This window comes from Pongo pygmaeus, chromosome 13 (genome assembly GCF_028885625.2).
Source record: "Pongo pygmaeus isolate AG05252 chromosome 13, NHGRI_mPonPyg2-v2.0_pri, whole genome shotgun sequence".
NCBI classification, from domain to species: Eukaryota; Metazoa; Chordata; class Mammalia; order Primates; family Hominidae; genus Pongo; species Pongo pygmaeus.
Genome location: NC_072386.2, coordinates 65,971,658 through 65,990,443, shown reverse-complemented (window position 1 = coordinate 65,990,443; position 18,786 = coordinate 65,971,658). Strand labels below are relative to the sequence as shown.

At 43.2% G+C, this 18,786-nt stretch overlaps 1 protein-coding gene across 2 annotated transcripts in view; it reads right to left on the bottom strand.

Moving 5' to 3' along the window:
- Nucleotides 1-18,786, bottom strand: part of PCSK5 (proprotein convertase subtilisin/kexin type 5) — a 468,314-nt gene that overhangs the window by 15,111 nt on the left and 434,417 nt on the right. For both annotated transcript variants that reach the window (XM_054502928.2, XM_054502929.2), the window contains 3 exons: nt 16,559-16,789; nt 12,200-12,377; nt 6,365-6,582 (listed from right to left, as the gene is read on the bottom strand). In XM_054502928.2, the coding sequence (XP_054358903.1) occupies nt 6,365-6,582; nt 12,200-12,377; nt 16,559-16,789 (627 nt within the window). The remainder of the gene's footprint in view (nt 1-6,364; nt 6,583-12,199; nt 12,378-16,558; nt 16,790-18,786) is intronic.

The following is an 18,786-nucleotide window of genomic DNA, read 5'->3' as shown; positions in this document are numbered from 1 at the left end:
AGGACCCAAGTGCCCCCACTGCACTGCGCCGCCAACTGCACAACACTAGTGGGCTGGAATTAGGGTTGTCAGATTTTGCAAATCAAATACAGTATTTTTGGGCAACCCTAGTTGGAATAAAGGTCCCACCCATCCAATAATGATGGTAACAGAGGTAAGTTCAACTTTTCAAAAAACCAAATAGAAAGCCAATATTTACCACCATATGGCCAATGATAATATCAGCTTTCCACCATTCCTATCCCACCCCCAATTCAGTGTATTTTCTCATCTGTTATCTAATTCCAGTTAGAAGTTTTAAGTGGTAACCATATATGTCTCTGGAATGAAAAAGAGATAACAGATTAATGATTAGTTAATGCAGTTTGTTTGGAAGGCTAATTCTTTCATGGGCTGGAGTCAGTTGTGAATGGGCACAGACTGGGAACCATGATATGGTAGAGTTTTTATGGAGTTGCTTTAGGGGCTTCCTGGGAATGGTGGTGAGGGGAGCATGGAGAGGCATCAGATGGGGTTCTGGGGTGGCTCCTCTGCTCACACCTGAGCAGCTCTGCCTGGATTGGTTTACCTAATAGGATTCAGCCTCAGATTTTGTCTGAGGAAGGTGGCCACTGCTAAAATATCATTTGAAACCATTGCTCTAGATTATTACTGTGGTGTCCAATACAGCAGCCACTAGCCACAGGTAGCCACTGAGCAGTTGAAATATGGCTAGTGCAACTTGAGTTGTGCTGTACATGTAAAATAAACATTGGACTTTCAAAGACAGTACAACACATGTAAAACATCTCAGTAATTTTATGTAGATTACATGTTCAAATGATAATATTTTGGATAAATAAAGTGTATGATTAAAATTAATTATACTTGTTTTTTTTTTTTAAACATGACTACTAAAAATTTTAAATCACATTTTATTTCTACTGGACAGTGCTGCTACACCACTAAGTACAATTACACAAATTAAATTAGCCTGGTCTGCGGGGACCTTGGCTGTCTTGTTCACAGTTGTAGAACATTGCGCCTTAAGTAAACGGATGAATGAAGACACAGAGTACTAAGGGAACATAGAATGAAGGGTCTGGGGAGGTTTTCTGGAGGAAGTGATGACTCTAATGGATCAGAAAGAGGTAGCCACGCAGAGCAGGCTGGAGGAACTATTCCAGAGAGAAGGAAAGTGGGTGAGGTTGGCTCAGGTTTATAGTAACTAATTATGCCCTGATTAGAGGATAGGAGAAGAGATGGTAAGAGATGAGGCTGAATATGAGAAGAGCTCTGTGTTGAAAGGCCTCATACGTAAACATACTAAATTAAAATTCTATCCTGGCCAGGCCTGGTGGCTCACACCTGCAATCCCAGCACTTTGGGAGGCTGAGGCAGGCAGATCACTTGAGGTCAGGAGTTCAAGATCAGCCTGGCCAACACGGTGAAACCCCATCTCTACTCAAAATACACACACACACACACATTACCCAGGTGTGGTGGTGTGTGCCTGTAATCCCAGTTACTTGGGAGGCTGGTTCAGGATAATCATTTGAACCCAGGAAGCAGAGGTCGCAGTGAGCCAAGATCATGCCACTGCATGCCAGCCTGGGTGACACAGTGAGGCTCTGTCGCAAAAAAAAAAAAAAAATTCTATCCTAAGGTCAGTGGAGACTCGTTTTTTAAGTGGAGATGTATCATTATATTTGTTGTGTAAAGAGATCAGTCTAAGAGCATAAGGAAGACTGGTTTATTACAGGGTGACTAATGCTAAAGTTAGGAAGACCAATTAAATAAATAATTGGTAAACAATTCAGACAATGAATGATGAGTCTGAACTAAGGCAGTGACACTAGAATACCAAGAGAGGGGAGATGGAATTAGAAGATATTTAAGGGGTAGATTTGGCAGGATTTGGGGACAAATTGAATGTGGGGATTGAGAGAGGGGGAGGAGCAGAGGGTAATGGCCAGGTTACTGTCTCAGGCAACTGGGTGAATAGTGGGGCCATTTATCCAGATAGGGAGCACAGAACAAGTAGTTTGGGAGTGGGGTGAGGAGTTGGAGGTGTCTGTTGAACATCCAATTAGAGATACTCAGTCAGCAACTGGATGTATGGAACCGGAGCTCAGGAAAACCATTTGGGAAAAGAAGCAGATTTGGAGACACCACGGCATAGGTAATATTGGAAGCCACCTTAAACTTGGAGATGGCTATATTCACATGTACTTGGGAAGAAGTTATTTTAAAATATAATGTCATCAAGATACTTTTCAGGAATTTCAGCTCAGTGGCTAGACAGCAAACGTGCTGATGGTCTTCTCCCAGTGTGGGGGAATACCTGATTTCTCATCTTGTTTTCCCTAATTCTTGGCGTTTCTATATCATCAACATATTGCCTCAAGACGAATCATTTTGGAAGGGGAAAAAAAAAAAAGAGGATTAGAGGCAGGCTCTAACAGGTTGGCCTTTGCTTATTTCATCCACAAGTCTTAAGTATCCCTCCTGCCATCCCACCAGGCATTTGGATTAGTAGAGTGAGGCTGGGCAATAATTTAGGGTACAATCCTCTTCCAAGAATCTGATTATCCATTAGTAACACATATGCATTAAAATAATATTTTATAAGCTCGGGTTTTGACATCCCATTTACTTTAAACATAATGAAATTATAGAATAAATATAAAGAGAGGAAAACAAAATAAAGATAGATGGCCTTACAAAGAAAATGAAATCTCTTTGGAACATAAAGGAAATATAAATGCAAAATGGCAGTCAGGTTCAAGCCATCCACCTTCTCTGCTCCAGGACTAGAAGTAGGCAATGGTGACGGTGAGCTCACCTTTTCTACCAAAATAGGAACTAAAAGTGTTTTACATAAGAGCAGAGCCAAAATCCAGGCTTAGCGCTTAAATCAGGAGTCATGTTGGGACTCTGCCTTCATATATACATCACCTCCTGACAAGATCTCTCCTGAGCTGCTGATTGAATTGCTGATGGCATCTGTGCTGTCATCAATATCACTTCCAGGAATACTAGAACATCTTGTTCTGGACTGAGTTTCAGGTTGAAGACAGGGATAGAGTTAATGGAAAAATTTCTAGACTGTGAGAAGTAAAGATAAGAGAGAGAGGGAGTAAAGAACCAAAACCAAAATATTTCATTTACAATGAGTTTAAGACCAGCATTCCAAAGTATATAGATAAAATGAATGCTAAGAAAGATGACAGGCCAGTGCAGTGGCTCACACCTTTAACCCCATCAATTTGGGTGGCCAAGATGGGAGGATTGCTTGAGCCCAGGAGTTCAAGATCAGCCTGGGCAACATGGCGAGGCATCATCTCTATTGATTATAAAATAAGGTTTAAAAAAAGGATGACAAACATAATCAACAATTAGAACATGAATTTATATCAGATAATACTGATTTCATAGAAACATTTGACAAAGTCTTTAAAATTGGTATGTTTAAGATGCTCATAAATAAATGAAGACATAGTATCCATAAATATGTTAAATTATAAGACACAAACAGAAAGATCTAAAATAAAAATGATGAGAAAAAGAAACAATTAGAAATCTTTTTTTTTTTTTTTGAGGCCTGGTCTCACTCTGTCACCCAGGCTGGAGTGCAGTGGCACAATCATGGTTCACTGCTGTTTTGACATCCCTTGCTCAAGTGATCTTCCCACCTCAGCCTCCTGAGTAGCTGGGATTACTGTTGTGTGCCACCATGCCTGAATAATTTTTGTATTTTTTTTTTGTAGAAACAGGATTTCACCAAGTTGCCCAGGCTGGTCTTGAACTCCTGGGCTCTAGTGATCCTTCCACCTCAGCCCTCCAAAGTGGTGGGATTACAGGTATTAGCCACTGCACCTGGCCAATTAGAACTCTCAAAAGTAAAAATGTAGTCACTTAAATTGAAAACAAAAAAAATAGATGGGTTGGATTTTAGACTGAATACAGTCTTAAGCAAGTCAGGGAATGAAATGGAGTGCTGAAGAATTAACCTAGTATAACTCACATAGAGTCAAAGAGGTAAAATATAAAAGAGTAGGTAGGATACAAAGGAAAGATCAGTAAACTCTAAATTGCATTTAATAGAAATTCCGTAAAAGGAGATTGGAGGGGAGAGTGGAGAAACAATATTTGAAGATTATTTATTAATTTTTTTTGACAGACTCTCTCTGTTGCCAGGCTGGAGTGCAATGGCACAATCTCGGCTCACTGCAACCTCCGCCTCCAGGTTTCAAGTGATTCTCCCACCTCAGCCTCCCAAGTAGTTGAGATTACAGGCACCTGCCACTACACCCGGCTAATTTTAGTATTTTAGTAGAGATGGGGTTTCACCATGTTGGTCAGGCTGGTCTCGAACTCCTGACCTCAGGTGATCCGCCCACCTCAGCCTCCCAAAGTGCTGAGATTACAGGTGTGAGCCACCGCATCTGGCTATTTGAAGATCTTATAGCTGAACATTTTTTCATTTGCAAAAAGACATTAGGAATTTGTTTCCTATACAGTCATTCATTCAGTGAAGAAACACTTAATGAAAACTTATGTTTTACACTCCAGAGTAGAAACAAGGGATACACAATGAATGTAGTATAATCCTTGCCTTTGCTTGAGGGGTTCACAATTAGTAGGAGGGATGGACTTGTTTAATTAAAATGTAAAATTTGTATGATAAAGCAGTGTATTACAGAATTAAGAAGGAGGAAGAATACTCCTGGGAGGACTAACAAAAGCTTCATGGAGGAGATGAGATGATACTCAAGCTGAATCTTTAAGTTGAGAGTTCCCTAGAGCATTGAGTCAATAGAGGCATGAAAGAGCATGGCATATTTTGTGGCTGCTGAGTGGTTCTGGGTAGTTCTAGCTTCTAGAATACATGGAAGACAAGTCCTTAAGACATAAGTTAAGGGGACTGCTGGGAAAATCTTAATCGCCTTTTAAATATAAAAACATTTATTGGCTGGGTGCGGTGGCTCACACCTGTAATCCCAGCACTTTGGGAGGTTGAGGCAGGCAGATCATGAGGTCAGGAATTCAAGACCAGCCTGACCAATATAGTGAAACCCTGCCTCTACTAAAAATACAAAAATTAGCCGGGCGTGGTGGTGCGCGTCTGTAATCCCAGCTACTTAGGAGGCTGAGGCAGGAGAATTGCTTGATCCTGGGAGGCGGAGGTTGCAGTGAGCCAAGATCGCACCACTGCACTCCAGCCTGGGCGACAGAGTGAGACTCCATCTCAAAACAAACAAACAAACAAACAAACAAACAAAAATTTATTAAAAGTTTATTGAAGTGTAATAAGTAAATGCATAGAATGGAGAGATATACCATTATACCATATTCATAAATATGATAACTCAGGATCATAAAGATGGGGTTTTCTCCAAAATAAATTCAATGCAATGCCCCTCAATATCCAAATACTTTTTAAAAATGAAAGATTTTTAAAAAATGAAACCTGACTGGTTACATATTTATATAAAAGAACTAAAAATAGCCAAGATAATTTTGAAAAGAACAGGTATGTATCCTACCAGCTAATAAATTTTTCTAGAAAGTTTTAACAATTAAAATATAGAAGTATTTCTTTCTTAAATATTCAGAAGCATTCATGGTGCTCATATATTTATGGCAAGATGTAGAGAAAAATGAGAAATTTGAATTTTAAGGCAATCACTCTGGCATTAATATACCAGATGATCTGGTGTGGGGGCAAGATTCAGAGTTGGGGTGACCTGCTGGCTGCTTCAAAAGGTGTGATACTAGATACTGAGAATGGAAGATGAGGGTAGTGAGAATGAAAAAGATCTCATTAGATAACTATTTGGGAAAGAGAACCAACAGATCTTGAAGTTTAGCTTTGTTGGAGGTGGGTGGGTTGGGCAGGCAACAGGGAAAGGAGAAGAGTCAAGGAGAACTTCAAAGTATCAGCCTGGGTTCCTGGGTAGATGGTGAGCCTTAAGGATCTCTGGGATAGACAACTAGGTTTCTGTAAAAGAGGCATGGAGCTTGGGAGAACTTGAGGCAGAAGTCTCAGGGAATAGTGGGAGTAACGAAAATAAACAAATTTCCCCAGACAGACTCATCAGGTAGAGTAGGAAAATGATGAGTGGACGAACAATACTTCCTCAAGGAGATGATGCCTGTCTCTGGGCCTTGAAGGATGGGGGATGGGCAGGAGCAGCCCAGGTTAGAGGGAAGATGTGGAAGTTAAGAGCGAACAGAGGGCGCTGATGCTGGAAAGGATCACACACGAGGTGGGGAAGCAAGAGGAACCTCCCAGGTGGTGACAAGAAAGAAAGGGGCAAAGAAGGAAGAAAACCTTTTCATTTTTCTACGCACACATGCAAAATGACAGGTAGACTCTCACCTTTGCATTGATCACAAGTTGGATGGCATCTCTCACAGGTCTGTGTGCTTTGCTCTACATAGTAATGGTCTGGGCAGGAGCGATGACACTCTCCTTTGGAGCGCAGCAGAAAGAAAAATCTATCGCAAGACAGGCAGTCTGTGGGCCGTGGGCCCTGGCACCCCTTGCAGCTCCTGTTGCACCTCTCACACCGGCCAGTGGAGTTGTCTGCGTAATATCTGAAGCCAAAGGAGAAGAAAAGATGGAATACGAAGCTTTGCTCCTAAATTGGGTGCGGTGGAAAAACATGGTAGTCAGATTTCATTTACAAGCTGAAATATTTAGCCTCTTTACCTCACTCATTAGATTAATTGCTAATAACACTAATGAATCCAATGATTTCCAGTGTTCTTACCTGTAAATTGGGCCAATCCCTCCCCTATTTTTGTAAAAATTAAATTGGGTAACACATATGAAAAGACCTAGTGCTTATCACACCTAGTAGCACCTCCATCGTTGCTAGCTACCATTGCCTTTTTCTACCATGTGCCTCTCCAAATTCATACTTTTAAGTTGTGGTTAGTAGCTGGCATCAGAGAATGGAAGGGTCTTTTTTTTTTTTTTTTTTTAAATAGAGATGGGTGTCTCACTATGTTGGCCTGGCCATTCAGAGGTACATTTAAAAGATCCATCCAGGCCGGGTGCAGTGGCTCACACCTGTAATTATAGCACTTTGGGAGGCCGAGGTGGGTGGATCACTTGAGGTCAGAAGTTTGAGACCAGCCTGGTCAATATGGTGAAACTCTGTCTCTACTAAAAATACAAAAATTTAGCCAGATACGGTAGCATGTGCCTGTAATCTCAGCTACTTGGGAGGCTGAGGCAGGAGAATCGTTTGAACCTGGGAGGTGGAGGTTGCAGTGAGCCGAGATCATGCCACTGCACTCCAGCCTAGGCAATAATGTGAGACTCCGTCTCAAAAAAAGAGATCCATCTGGCCAGGCACAGTGGCTCACACTTGTAATCCCAGCACTTTGGGAGGCCAAGATGAGAGGATGGCTTGAGGCCAGGAGTTCAAGACCAGCCTGGTCAATCAACATGGTGAAACCTCATCTCTACTAAAAGTACAAACAAATAAACAAAAATAGCCAGATGTGGTGTGTAGTCCCAGCTACTTGGGTGGCTGAGTCATGAGAATTGTTTGAACCTAGGAGAGTGAGCTGAGAGCACACCACTGCACTCTAGCCTGGGTGACAGAGTGAGACTGTCATAAATAAAATAAAAGATAACATAAAATAAATAAATGTACCTCTGAATTATTCTTCTAATTTGTCAATTAAAAAACAAATTTTGAAAAGGAGGTGACAAGTGTGATATTGACGTTTACATAATAGATACATAATAGATATAACCTTGTTTGAAAAGATTTTTGGAGGTTAAATATAATAACTATAACCACTATTCATTAAGTTTGTACTAATATGCCTGATAGTATTCCAGGGACTTCATAAACATTATTTCAGCTTATTGAACCTGCAAATGAGACACTAGAGTGTGGTAGTTATTAGCACTTGCCCTCTGGAACAAGACTATAGTTTTAAATCCCAGCCATACCATGTGCAAGCTGTGTGACCTTGGGCCAGTCACTCAACATCTCTGTGCCTCAGCTTTCTCGTCTATAAGATGGGGCTAATGTTAGTACCTACAATTAAACATGTGATTACTGAGAAAGGGGTGGGGACCATGATGGGCACATTATAAATAATTAATTTATATTAGTGATAATTATAAATTTTATGATTTATCCTCATAGCAAATCTTATGATTTAGGTATTATTATCCTTATTTTACAGAAGCAAACATTGAGGCTTAGAGAATTTAGACAACTTGCTTAAAGTCAGTTAGTGAAATGAGACAATATGATTTGAGCTTAACTGTTAAACGCTATAACAAAATAGTGCATTAATTGAAGGTAAACAAAGGTTTGCAAGCAAGACAAAAGAGGGTAACGAAATTCTTACTAAGGATGAACTTCTAAAGGTCATCTGATTCATCTCTGTATCTCTAGACATCAGCACCACTAAACCTATCCTAGAAACCTAAAGGTTCATCTTTGTTTTCTCTGGTGCAACACTACAGGTCCCAATAGGCTTTTTTTTAGACTAATTCAGCTCCATGAACTTGCTGAAAACTCACACCATGCCTAGGTTATGCTGAGCCTTGCTCTATTTAGCCACCTGTCACTGATCTGAGTGAGCACACTTGAACCTCAGTGGCCTAGCTTGTGGTAACTTGAGACTGGCTTCACTTTCTGCAGTTATGTGAAGAACAATGACTACTATGTGTTAATCTGTAAGACTGAGGCATCTGAGAGTCAAGGCGATGATGAGCTGAATGGTTGACAAAGCCCACATAAGACTCAAGAAAAGAAACCATCAAGGAAAAGCGAAATCTACACAGAGCAGAGGGAATACACAGGATTAGAGTCAGAAGATCGAACTTTTACTCCTGGCTCTGCCATGTATTAGTAGCTCTGTGACTTTGGGCAAGTCACTTAACCCCTCTGACCTCAGTTTCTTCATCTGTAAAATGGAGAGACTAATAGCAACCTCATAAGATTGTTGTAGAATCAAATCATAATCTAAAGATACATTGTGAGTGGAAATACTTTGTAACTCTTAAGCAGCATACAAAAGTTTTTTTACCTAATGTTTTTATTATAGATTTTCATAAAGATGAAAAGCATCAGTGGAACTGTGGGAAAGAAATGTTATCAATTCCAAATAAGTTTTTAAAATTATCAAGGAGTAATGCTAAAAGAGATAATGAAGAGTTTATTGGATCAGATTAAAAGAGTACAACACCACTGCTTGCTCTGAGGACTCATCTTTTGAGCCTCCCAGCCTTGAAGAACATAAGCACAAGCAGTAACCTAGGCTTTAAAGAAACTTCTCTGAGTTAAACACCAAAATAATTATGTGGGTTGGGATAGGGTGCAGAGAAGTCTATGCCTACTTTTCCAAGGCAGAGATTTAACATACGAGGCTTATGCCAAGCATGTGGAACACTGATTTTACAAAAGGAAGCATTCTCCTCTTATACCTCATGAATATTCCATTTCTTCTTTATTAGAGATCTATGGCAACCTGTGCCTCCCCACACCAGCCCTGGGGAACTTCACACGCTGTGGAACAATGGTCTTCTTAATTCCATGGTCCGCATTCTACTTAGATCACAGGATGATCAAGCACCCTTTTTGTGCTTGAGAGTATTTACTGACTTGATTTGAGGAAGATGGGATCCAGATCTTTTCAGACACTTACTAGGGTGATGCAGAAGGGCTAAGCCAGGTAGCTTTATCCCTGTTTTGTTTTGTTTGTTTTTTGACAGAGTCTTGTTCTGTTGCCCAGGCTGGAGTGCAGTGGTGCGATCTTGGCTCACTGAAACCTTCACCTCCCAGGTTCAAGCAATTCTTATGCCTCAGATTCTCGAGTAGCTGGGATCACAGGTGCCTGCCAACACATCCTGCTAATTTTTATATGGTTAGTAGAGACAGGGTCTCACCATGTTGGCAAGGCTGGTCTTGAACTCCTGGCCTCAAGTGATCTGCCCACCTCAGCCTCTGAAAGTGCTGGAATTACAGGCATGAGCCACCACGTCTGGCCATCCATCTCTGTTCTTGTCTGGCAGGGCCCTTTCTTCCTTGATCTATATGGCTGGTGTTTTTCTTTTTTTCTGAGACACAGTCTTGCTCTGTCACCCAGGCTGGAGTGCAGTGGTGTGATCTTGGCTCACTGCAACCTCAGCCTCCTGGGTTCAAGCAATTCTCCTGCCTCAGCCTCCCAAGTAGCTGGGATGACAGGCATGCGCCACCATGCCTGGCTAGTTGTTTTTGTATTTTTAGTAGAGACGGGGTTTCACCCTGTTGGCCAGGCTGGTCTCGAACTCCTAACCTCATGATCCACCCACCTCGGCCTCCCAAAATGCTGGGATTATAGGCATGAGCCACCCTGCCCGGCCTGGCTGGTGTTTTTCAAGAGCTGCTAATGTGTGGCTCTGTGCCGAGTGTTGTAGAAGCGAATGTAAGACATAAGAGGTGTTTTTCTTCCATGCGTTTATAATTTTCTTGGGAAGAGGCGTATAAAAATAAGAATAAACTCTTAAAGTCAGTGACATGGTTTGGCTCTGTGTCCCACCCAAATCTCATCTTGAATTGTACTCCCATAATTCCCATGTGTTGTGGGAGGGACCCTGTGGGAGATGGTTGGATTGTAGAGGTGGTTTCCCCCATGCTGTTCTTGCGGTAGTGAATAAGTCTTACGAGGTCTGATGGTTTGATAAGGAGAAACCCATTTTGCCTGGCTCTCATTCTCTCTCTTTGCCTGCCGCTATCCACATAAGATGTGACTTGCTCCTACTTGCCTTCCGCCATGATTGTGAGGCCTCCCCAACCACATGGAACTGTAAGTCGAATTAAACCTCTTTAGTTGGTAAATTGCCCAGTCTTTGGGTATGTCTTTGTCAGCCGCGTGAAAACAAACACATTCTTTCTTTTACTCATCTTGTTTATACATACAAAGTACTCATCATGAAATGTGTTAAAAAAATAAGTGAACGAATGATATAAATCAAAATGCAAGGCAGCATATAGCACTAAAATGAATGAAACAAGCAGTAACTGCTATAGGACTGAAGAGATGTGTCAATTTGGGTGAAAGCATTTGAGGAAGGTCTAAGGTTACAGCCCTTGATTTGGGTCTGGAAACTCCCAGTGCTCTAGGTTATTGATTGGGTAGAAAGAGTCAGCAACAGGCCTATCATCAATCTTTTACTCTTTACTGGGAATGCCCGGGGGGAGAAAAGGATATGCTGGCAATCAGACCTTCTGATAACACTAACAGTTCTTCCTAGCAGAAAAATAATTGAGTCTTTATCCGTGAAATGCTTTTAGAAGGATACATCAAGTGTGTGTGTCTAGGTTGTTTATGATAACAAAACCTGTAATTTGTGGATTTATAGGGGACATGACAGGTTGGGGAATTAATGGGGAATAAATGGAGATGTTAATGGAACTATTTCCTTTGTAAATCAATGTTCCACACTCACTGCTCTCCTCACATAAGCAGGTTGGGAGAAGGTGAGACCCTGAATTTTAAATCTGAATCAGAACAAGTCCTGAAGCTGAAGAAAAAGAACCTCCATTAATGGTCTTGGGCTTCTCTAAGGAAAGGATGCTTTGCTTCTGCCTTGTGATTGCTGAGACCCTTTGCCAAATTGTTTTAATTTTTAGAAACAAGGTCTTGCTCTGTCACTGAGGCTGGAGTGCAGTGGTGCAATCATAGCTTACTGCAGCCTCCAACTCCCGGGTTCAAGTGATCATCCCCTGACTCAGCTTCCATAGAAGCTGGGAATATAGCCTCATGGCACTATGCCCAGCTAATCTTATTTTAATATTTTACAGATGGGGTCTCACTATGTTGCCCATACTGGTTCAAACTCCTGCCTTAAGTGATCCTCCAGCCTCAACCTCCCACGTAGTTGGGATTACAGGCATGAGCCACAGCGCCCAGCTGCCAATATGCTTTGAATTATCAGTAAGGACTGTTGCTGAGGAAGATCAATTGCTCAGGTGAGTCTGGCTTGACAATCTGACCCTTTGTATTAACTCACTGGGTCACTCTGCCTCTCCTGTTTCTCTTCTGTTATTGTGAATTGGTTCATCTTTGCTCCTCACTAGCACTGAGACTTCAACCTGGTTTTATAAGTGTTCTGAATCTTAGTTTCCTCATTTGTAAAATGGGTTGATATCTGGTGTGGCTGTGGAATTACATGGGGGAAAATGTATTGAGCACTTACCCTTCCCTGCACTGGAGCAGGCACTCTTTTCCTAGCTGGAACCAGCCCGGTCGGCAGGAGTGGCACTGCCTGCTGTGTCTCCCTTCACATGTCCGGCAAGAACTGTGGCAGTGGGCACACCGGTGGCTGTCCTCATCGGCATAATAGCCCTCTGGGCAGTCCTTCACACAGGTTGTGTCTGTCATGGGAGAAAAAATATCTATTTGGACATCAAGCATGACACAAGTCTCCCCTGTATTTTCCCTCCTGTGCACCATGGCAGGAGGGAGGAGAGGGCTGCAGGAGGAATGGGACGATCCTGTGAGCTGATGGATATATTTGGGAACTAAGATTAGTGTCCAAGAAACAGAATTGCCCTAAGGCCGTGAGGAATACAAGGAAAACAGAAGTCAGTGATACGGTTTGGCTCTGTGTCCCACCCAAATCTCATCAGTGATCCCATCTCATCTCATCAGAGATCCAAATCTCATCTGTGTCCTACCCAAATCTCTCAGTGGATTAGCTGTGGTGGGTAGAACAGAAACTACAGTCCAGTGACTGTGGATGTTGGCAATGGCTCATTGTCCAGCTCATGTATCTGGTTAACTAGGGGGAAGCCCCAGCTTCTTGAAGGAAAAACACCGCTGTATTAGTCTCTTATTGCTGTTCTTACGAAGTATCCCCAACTTGGGGCCTTGAAACAACAATTTATTATCTTACTGTTCTGGAGGTCAGAAGTCCAAAATAGATCCACAAGGCTCTGTTCCTTTTAGAGGCTCTAGGAGGGAATCTGTTTCCTTTCCTTTTCCACTTGTTAGAGTCCACCTGCATGCCTTGGCTCATGGCCCCTTCCTCTGTCTTCAAAGGCAACAGTGCAGTAGCTTCTCTCTGTCCCTCTGCTTCTGATCACATCACCTTCTATTACTGACTGATCCCCCAGCATCTCTCTTTTTTTTTTTTTTTTTTGAGACAGAGTCTCACTGTGTTGCCCAGGCTGGAGTGCAGTGGTGCGATCTCGGCTCACTGCAAGCTCCGCCTCTCGGATTCACGCCATTCTCCTGCCTCAGCCTCCCGAGTAGCTGGGACTACAGGTGCCCACCACCACGCCCGGCTAATTTTTTGTATTTTTAGTAGAGACGAGTTTTCACCATTTTAGCCAGGATGGTCTCGATCTCCTGACCTTGTGAGCTGCCTGCCTCAGCCTCCCAAAGTGCTGGGATTACAGGCGTGAGCCACCGTGCCTGGCCCACCCCCAGCATCTCTCTTATCAGACCCTTGTGATGGCATTGGGTCTACGTGGATAATGCAGGATAATCTCTCTATGCCAAGATCCTTAATTAAATCACAGCCCCGAAGTCCTTTACCAAGTAGAGTAATACATTTACAGGATCTAGGGATCAGGATGTGACATCTTCAGGGGGCCATTATTCAGTCTACCACAACAACCAAAAAAAGTATCTAATTTATAAACAGCCTGACTCTGGTGGTGTGGTGGTGTGGGACACGGTAGAGGGAATGTGAGGAGACCAGGCTGAGCAAATCTGCACCCATTCCCCAGGGGGATTACAGCTCTGTGTCCTACACCAGCACTGAAGCCTCAACTCTAGTGTAATCTGCAGCCTCGGATGAGGGGAAGACCACTTTGTGGAGGCAAGGTGTCTTCTCCTCTGTATGAAGGCATCTGAGATGATTATTGGTGGCACTCTAGATTGGAAAGAAAAGAAGGTCCCACGGGGTGGGATTACATGGGAGACGTGGCTGGAGGAAATGCTTTTATGAAGTAGCAACTGCTGGGAAGGAGAGTCACAGAGATATGTGGACCAGGAGCTAAGGTAGATGGATAGAGAAGACTGGTCTCTTTGAGTGTTTTCTATTGTGAAGTGATTAGGAATGGTATTGAGAATAGGTCTCCCTGTGTCTTAGCAGGGGGATGGTGTCCTTGCTCAATATGAAGAGGAAAAGCTTGCCACACATGTCTTTAAAACATTTTTCTTTTTTTAATGTTTAAAATTTTAAAATTTAAAATTTTTATTTTTTTCCATTTTTTGTAGAGATGAAGTCTCACTACGTTGCCTAGACTGGCCTTGAACTCCTGGGCTCAAGCAATCCTCCTGCCTCAACCTCCCAAAGTGCTGGGATTACAGGCGTGAGCCACCGCACCCAGCCAACCACATGTGTCTATTTGGAGTTTCACGCTTCTCAGGTCTACTCTCCTGGTGGGGGGAGAAAAGTGCTCCTACTTCCTGGTCTTCACCATATTCATCTCTCTCTTCTGTCTCCTATGACTTCTTTTTTAGTTAAATTTTGTTTCATTTTCTTTCTCCCATGCTTGTTTTAAGCCTAGTCACAGTATCCCTGGGAACCTGAGGACATTGTTTCATATTAGCAATAACCTTCAAATCTGATCTGTGGGACATGGCCAACCTTGACCTGTGCCACATTTTGCTCAAGAGGGATTTCTTAATCAACCATGCTAAATTGAGGGGAAATTTTGACGAGGAGCTGAATATCCACATGTTCTTAAAGTGTAACCCCACAAGCTACTTATTAGTTACAAGGGAATAAATAGTAATTATGTAGTAGAGAAACTGAACATCTCGGCCAGGTGATCAACGTTAATATCACTGAGGAGAGGCATGTGGAGATCACGTTCCTCCAGGTGTGACTCTCGGAGGATACAACATCACTTCTGAAGTATGCTGGCCAAGCATGCACACTCTGCAACTGATCATGGGCAACTTCACACTCACCCAAAAGGAAAAATGAAGACTGTATTTTTCTTTTCTTTTCTTTTTTTTCTGAGATGGAGTCTTGCTCTGTTGCCTAGGCTGGAGTGTAGTGGCACGATCTCAGATCACTGCAACCTCTGCCTCCCGGGTTCAAGCGATTCTCCTGCCTCAGCCTCCTGAGTAGCTGGGACTACAGGTGCCCACCACCACACCTGGCTAATTTTTATATTTTTAGTAGAGATGGGATTTCATCATGTTGGTCAGGCTGGTGTTGAACTCCTGACCTCATGATCTGCCTGCCTGGGCCTCCCAAAGTGCTGGGATTATAGGTGTGAGCCACTGTGCCCGGCCAAGACTGTATTTTTCTAAAGCATTGATATTGTAAAAGAAAAAGAAAGTCTGTGGAAACATTTCATATTAAAGGAGGCTAAAGGGACATGGAAGGGCCTGGCATAGTGGTTCATGCCTGTAATCCCAGCACTTTCGGAGACTGAGGCAGGAGAATAGCTAGAGCCCAGGAATTCAAGACCAGCCTGGGGAACACAGTGAGACCCTTGTCTCTAAAAAGAAAAAAAAAAATGGCTGGACATGACATGGAAGGACCAGGTATGGTGGTTCATGCCTGTAATCCCATCCCATCTACTTGGGAGGCTGAGGCAGGAGGATCTCTTGAGCCCGGGAGTTCAAGGCTGCAGTGAGCCATGATCATGCCACTGCACTCCAACAGCCTGGGTACTGCGCCTGGCCAACTTGTCTCTTAAAACAAAAAACAAACAAACAAAAAAGTGGCTGGGCGCAGTGGCTCACACCTGTAATCCCAGCACTTTGGGAGGCTGAGGAGGGCAGACTGCTTGAGGCCAGGAGTTCAAGACCAGCCTGGTCAACATGGTGAAACCCCATCTCTACCAAAAATACAAAAAAAAAAAAAAAATTAGCCGGGCGCGATGGTGCCCACCTGTAATCCCAGCTACTCAGGAGACTGAGGCATGACAATTGCTTGAACCCAGGAGTCAGAGATTGCAGTGAGCCGAGATCATACCACTGTACTCCACTCTGAGCCTGAGTGAGACTCCTTCCCAACAAACAAACAAACAAAAAAGGGACATGGAAGCTAAATGAAACAACTGACTCTAGCCTGAATCCTAAAGGGGCACTGAGAAAATTTTAATATGGATAGTATATTAAAGTATTGTATGAATGTACAATTTATTAGAGTTGATAACTATCTTGCGGTTATGTAAGAAAATATCACTAATCTGAGGAAATAGGCACTAAAATATTTATGGGAAAGGGGCCATGATGTACGCCTTCAAATGGCCTCGAAAAATATATATTGGGAATGATGTACGTGTATACATTGAGAGAAAGAGAGAAAGAGAGCGATAGACAGAGAGAGAACGAGTGAGAAGGGGGGAGAGAGCCCACAAACAAATGATAAAGCAAATGGGGTAGAAGATGAGTAATTTGCGAACTGGGTGAAGCACATCCGTGTGCTGTTCTTTCTACAGTTCTTACTCTTGCATCTTTTCTGCAGGTTTGAACATTTCCCAAACACAAAGCAAAAAATCAAAAAGAAAGAAGCCTATCTACTGGACAAGGCAGTTTCCCAGAGGGAAGGAAACACAAAGCTCTCCTCGGAGAAGTAACTCACTGAGAAGAAGGCTGTTCCTGGGGCATGTTTGACACTGGTCCTCCGCCGGCCCCATGCAGTGGAAGCACTTAGCATGGCAGGGCTTGCACCCGGGAGCATCCTCATCCCAGTACTCGGAGGGGGCGCATTTCTCGTTGGCCATGCAGCTCCCACGAGGGTTCATGATCAGGCCTTTCTGACATGAGGTGCAGGTCCCAGACAATGAGCAGGTCAAGCAGGACTTGTGGCAATCTGTGGGCATGGAGGGGCAGCAGACAGAGTGAGCGAGGGCCAGGGTGGCCCTCGTGGGAAAGGCTTCCCCTGGAAAAGGGTCTTCACATTCCTTTCACATTTCTTCTGGAGATTTCCAGAGCTCTGGGCCAAGGGTATGGGGCCATGAGTTGAGTACAGCCCTTGAGCTCTGGGGTGGACCATTCTTTTGCAAAATGAGAGAAAATTATTGTTTTATTTTCTCTGTTGTATCCAGAGAGTGCTTTCCTGCAACAGCCACCTCAGAAATATTAGTAAGGCTCACTATAATTACCCAAACTGCAACAAAATAATAACAAGCCATTCGGTAATGGCACTGAATTTTCCACCGTCACAACACCTACTGTTATGGTCCTCCACTCACCTCCGGAGTACCTTGAGCTTATCACAAATACAGCAATTGTTGGAATGTATTTAATTGTCTGTCGACAAATAAAAGTCCCTTTTGCATGTATTTTTCAATACATGGTGCCTATGAGAGGGCCTGGCATGTAATAGGAATCGATACGTATTTGTTAAAAAAGAAAATAACAATTCTCTTCCGCCTCTAGGTTTTCATTTTCTGTATTTAACTAGAGACGGGGGCTGGGTGCAGCGGCTTACACCTGTAATCCTAGCACTTTGGGAGGCCAAGGTGGGTGGATTGCTTGAGCCCAGGAGTTCGAGACCAGCCTGAGCAACATGGCAAAACACTGTCTCTAGAAAAAACACAAAAATTAGCTGGGCATGGTGGTGGGTGCCTATAGTCCCAGCTACTCAGGAGGCTAAGGTGGAAGGATCTCCTGAGCCCAGGAGGTCAAGGCTGCAGTGAGCTGTGATCACACCACTGCACTCCAGCCTGGGTGACAGAGTGATACCCTGTCTCAGGAAAAAAAAAAAAAAAAAAAAAAAAGAGATGGGCCTTCACTTTGCTGCCCAGGCTGGTCCTGAACTCCTGGCCTCAAGTGATTTTCCTGCCTTGGCTTCCCAAAGGGCTGGGATTACAGGCATGAGCCACTGCACCAGGCCGACCATCTCTGGGATTTAGTAGTTGCCATTCTCTCTGCCTGCAATTCTCTTCTCCCAGAGGCATGCATGGTTTGCTTCCTCCCTTTCTCAATGAAATCTAAGACATCTCTCAAGTTTTATCTCCATCCTGCCTGTCTTCCTGTCCTGCCCCCTACCTTATTTTTGCTCTTGGCTTATGGTCGTTAGTACCTGTCTTCCCTAATAGAATGTGAGCTCCATGAAGGCAGGGACTCTGTCTCACTCCTTGCTGTTCCCCAGACCTGAAAGAGCACACAGCACATAGCAGGCCCCCCTGTAAGCATTCCCTGGGTGGATACATGCATGGTATTATTGTTGTTTATATTATCCTCTCATTTTATCTAAATCAGGAAATTGAGGCTGGAGATGCTAAGTCACTTACGCTAAGTAGTATCAGGAGTTGAGCCCAGGACCTTAGCAACTGCCTTGCTGCTTCTGCCCCAGTGCCTCAGGAAAGGTGTGGGACTTTTAGAGGTGTCTGTACTATCTATTACAGGATAATCTGGGTGATTGGAATGGATCCAAAGTCCTTGTGTTTCTTAGAGAAGGTCCTGCTTACAGATTTTTTTTTTTTTTTTTTTTTTTTTTTTTTTTTTTTTGCTATAGGTTCTTGCTCTGTCACCCAGGCTAGAGTGCAGTGATGTCATCATGGCTCACTGAAACATTGACCTCCCAGGCTAAAGTGATCCCCCCCATCTCAGCCTCTTGAGTAGCTGGGACTACAGGCACACACCGCCACATCTGGCTAATTTTTGTATTATTATTTTTGTTTTAGAAATAGGGTCTTTCTATGTTGCCCAGGCTGGTCTCAAATTCCTGGACTCAAGTGATCCTCCTGCCTTGGCCTCCCAAAGTGTTGTTGAGATTACAGATGTGAGCCACCATGTCCGGCTGAGATTGCTCCATTCTAAATGCTTCTCTACACTTCCCCAAATCTTAATTTTCAGATCAGG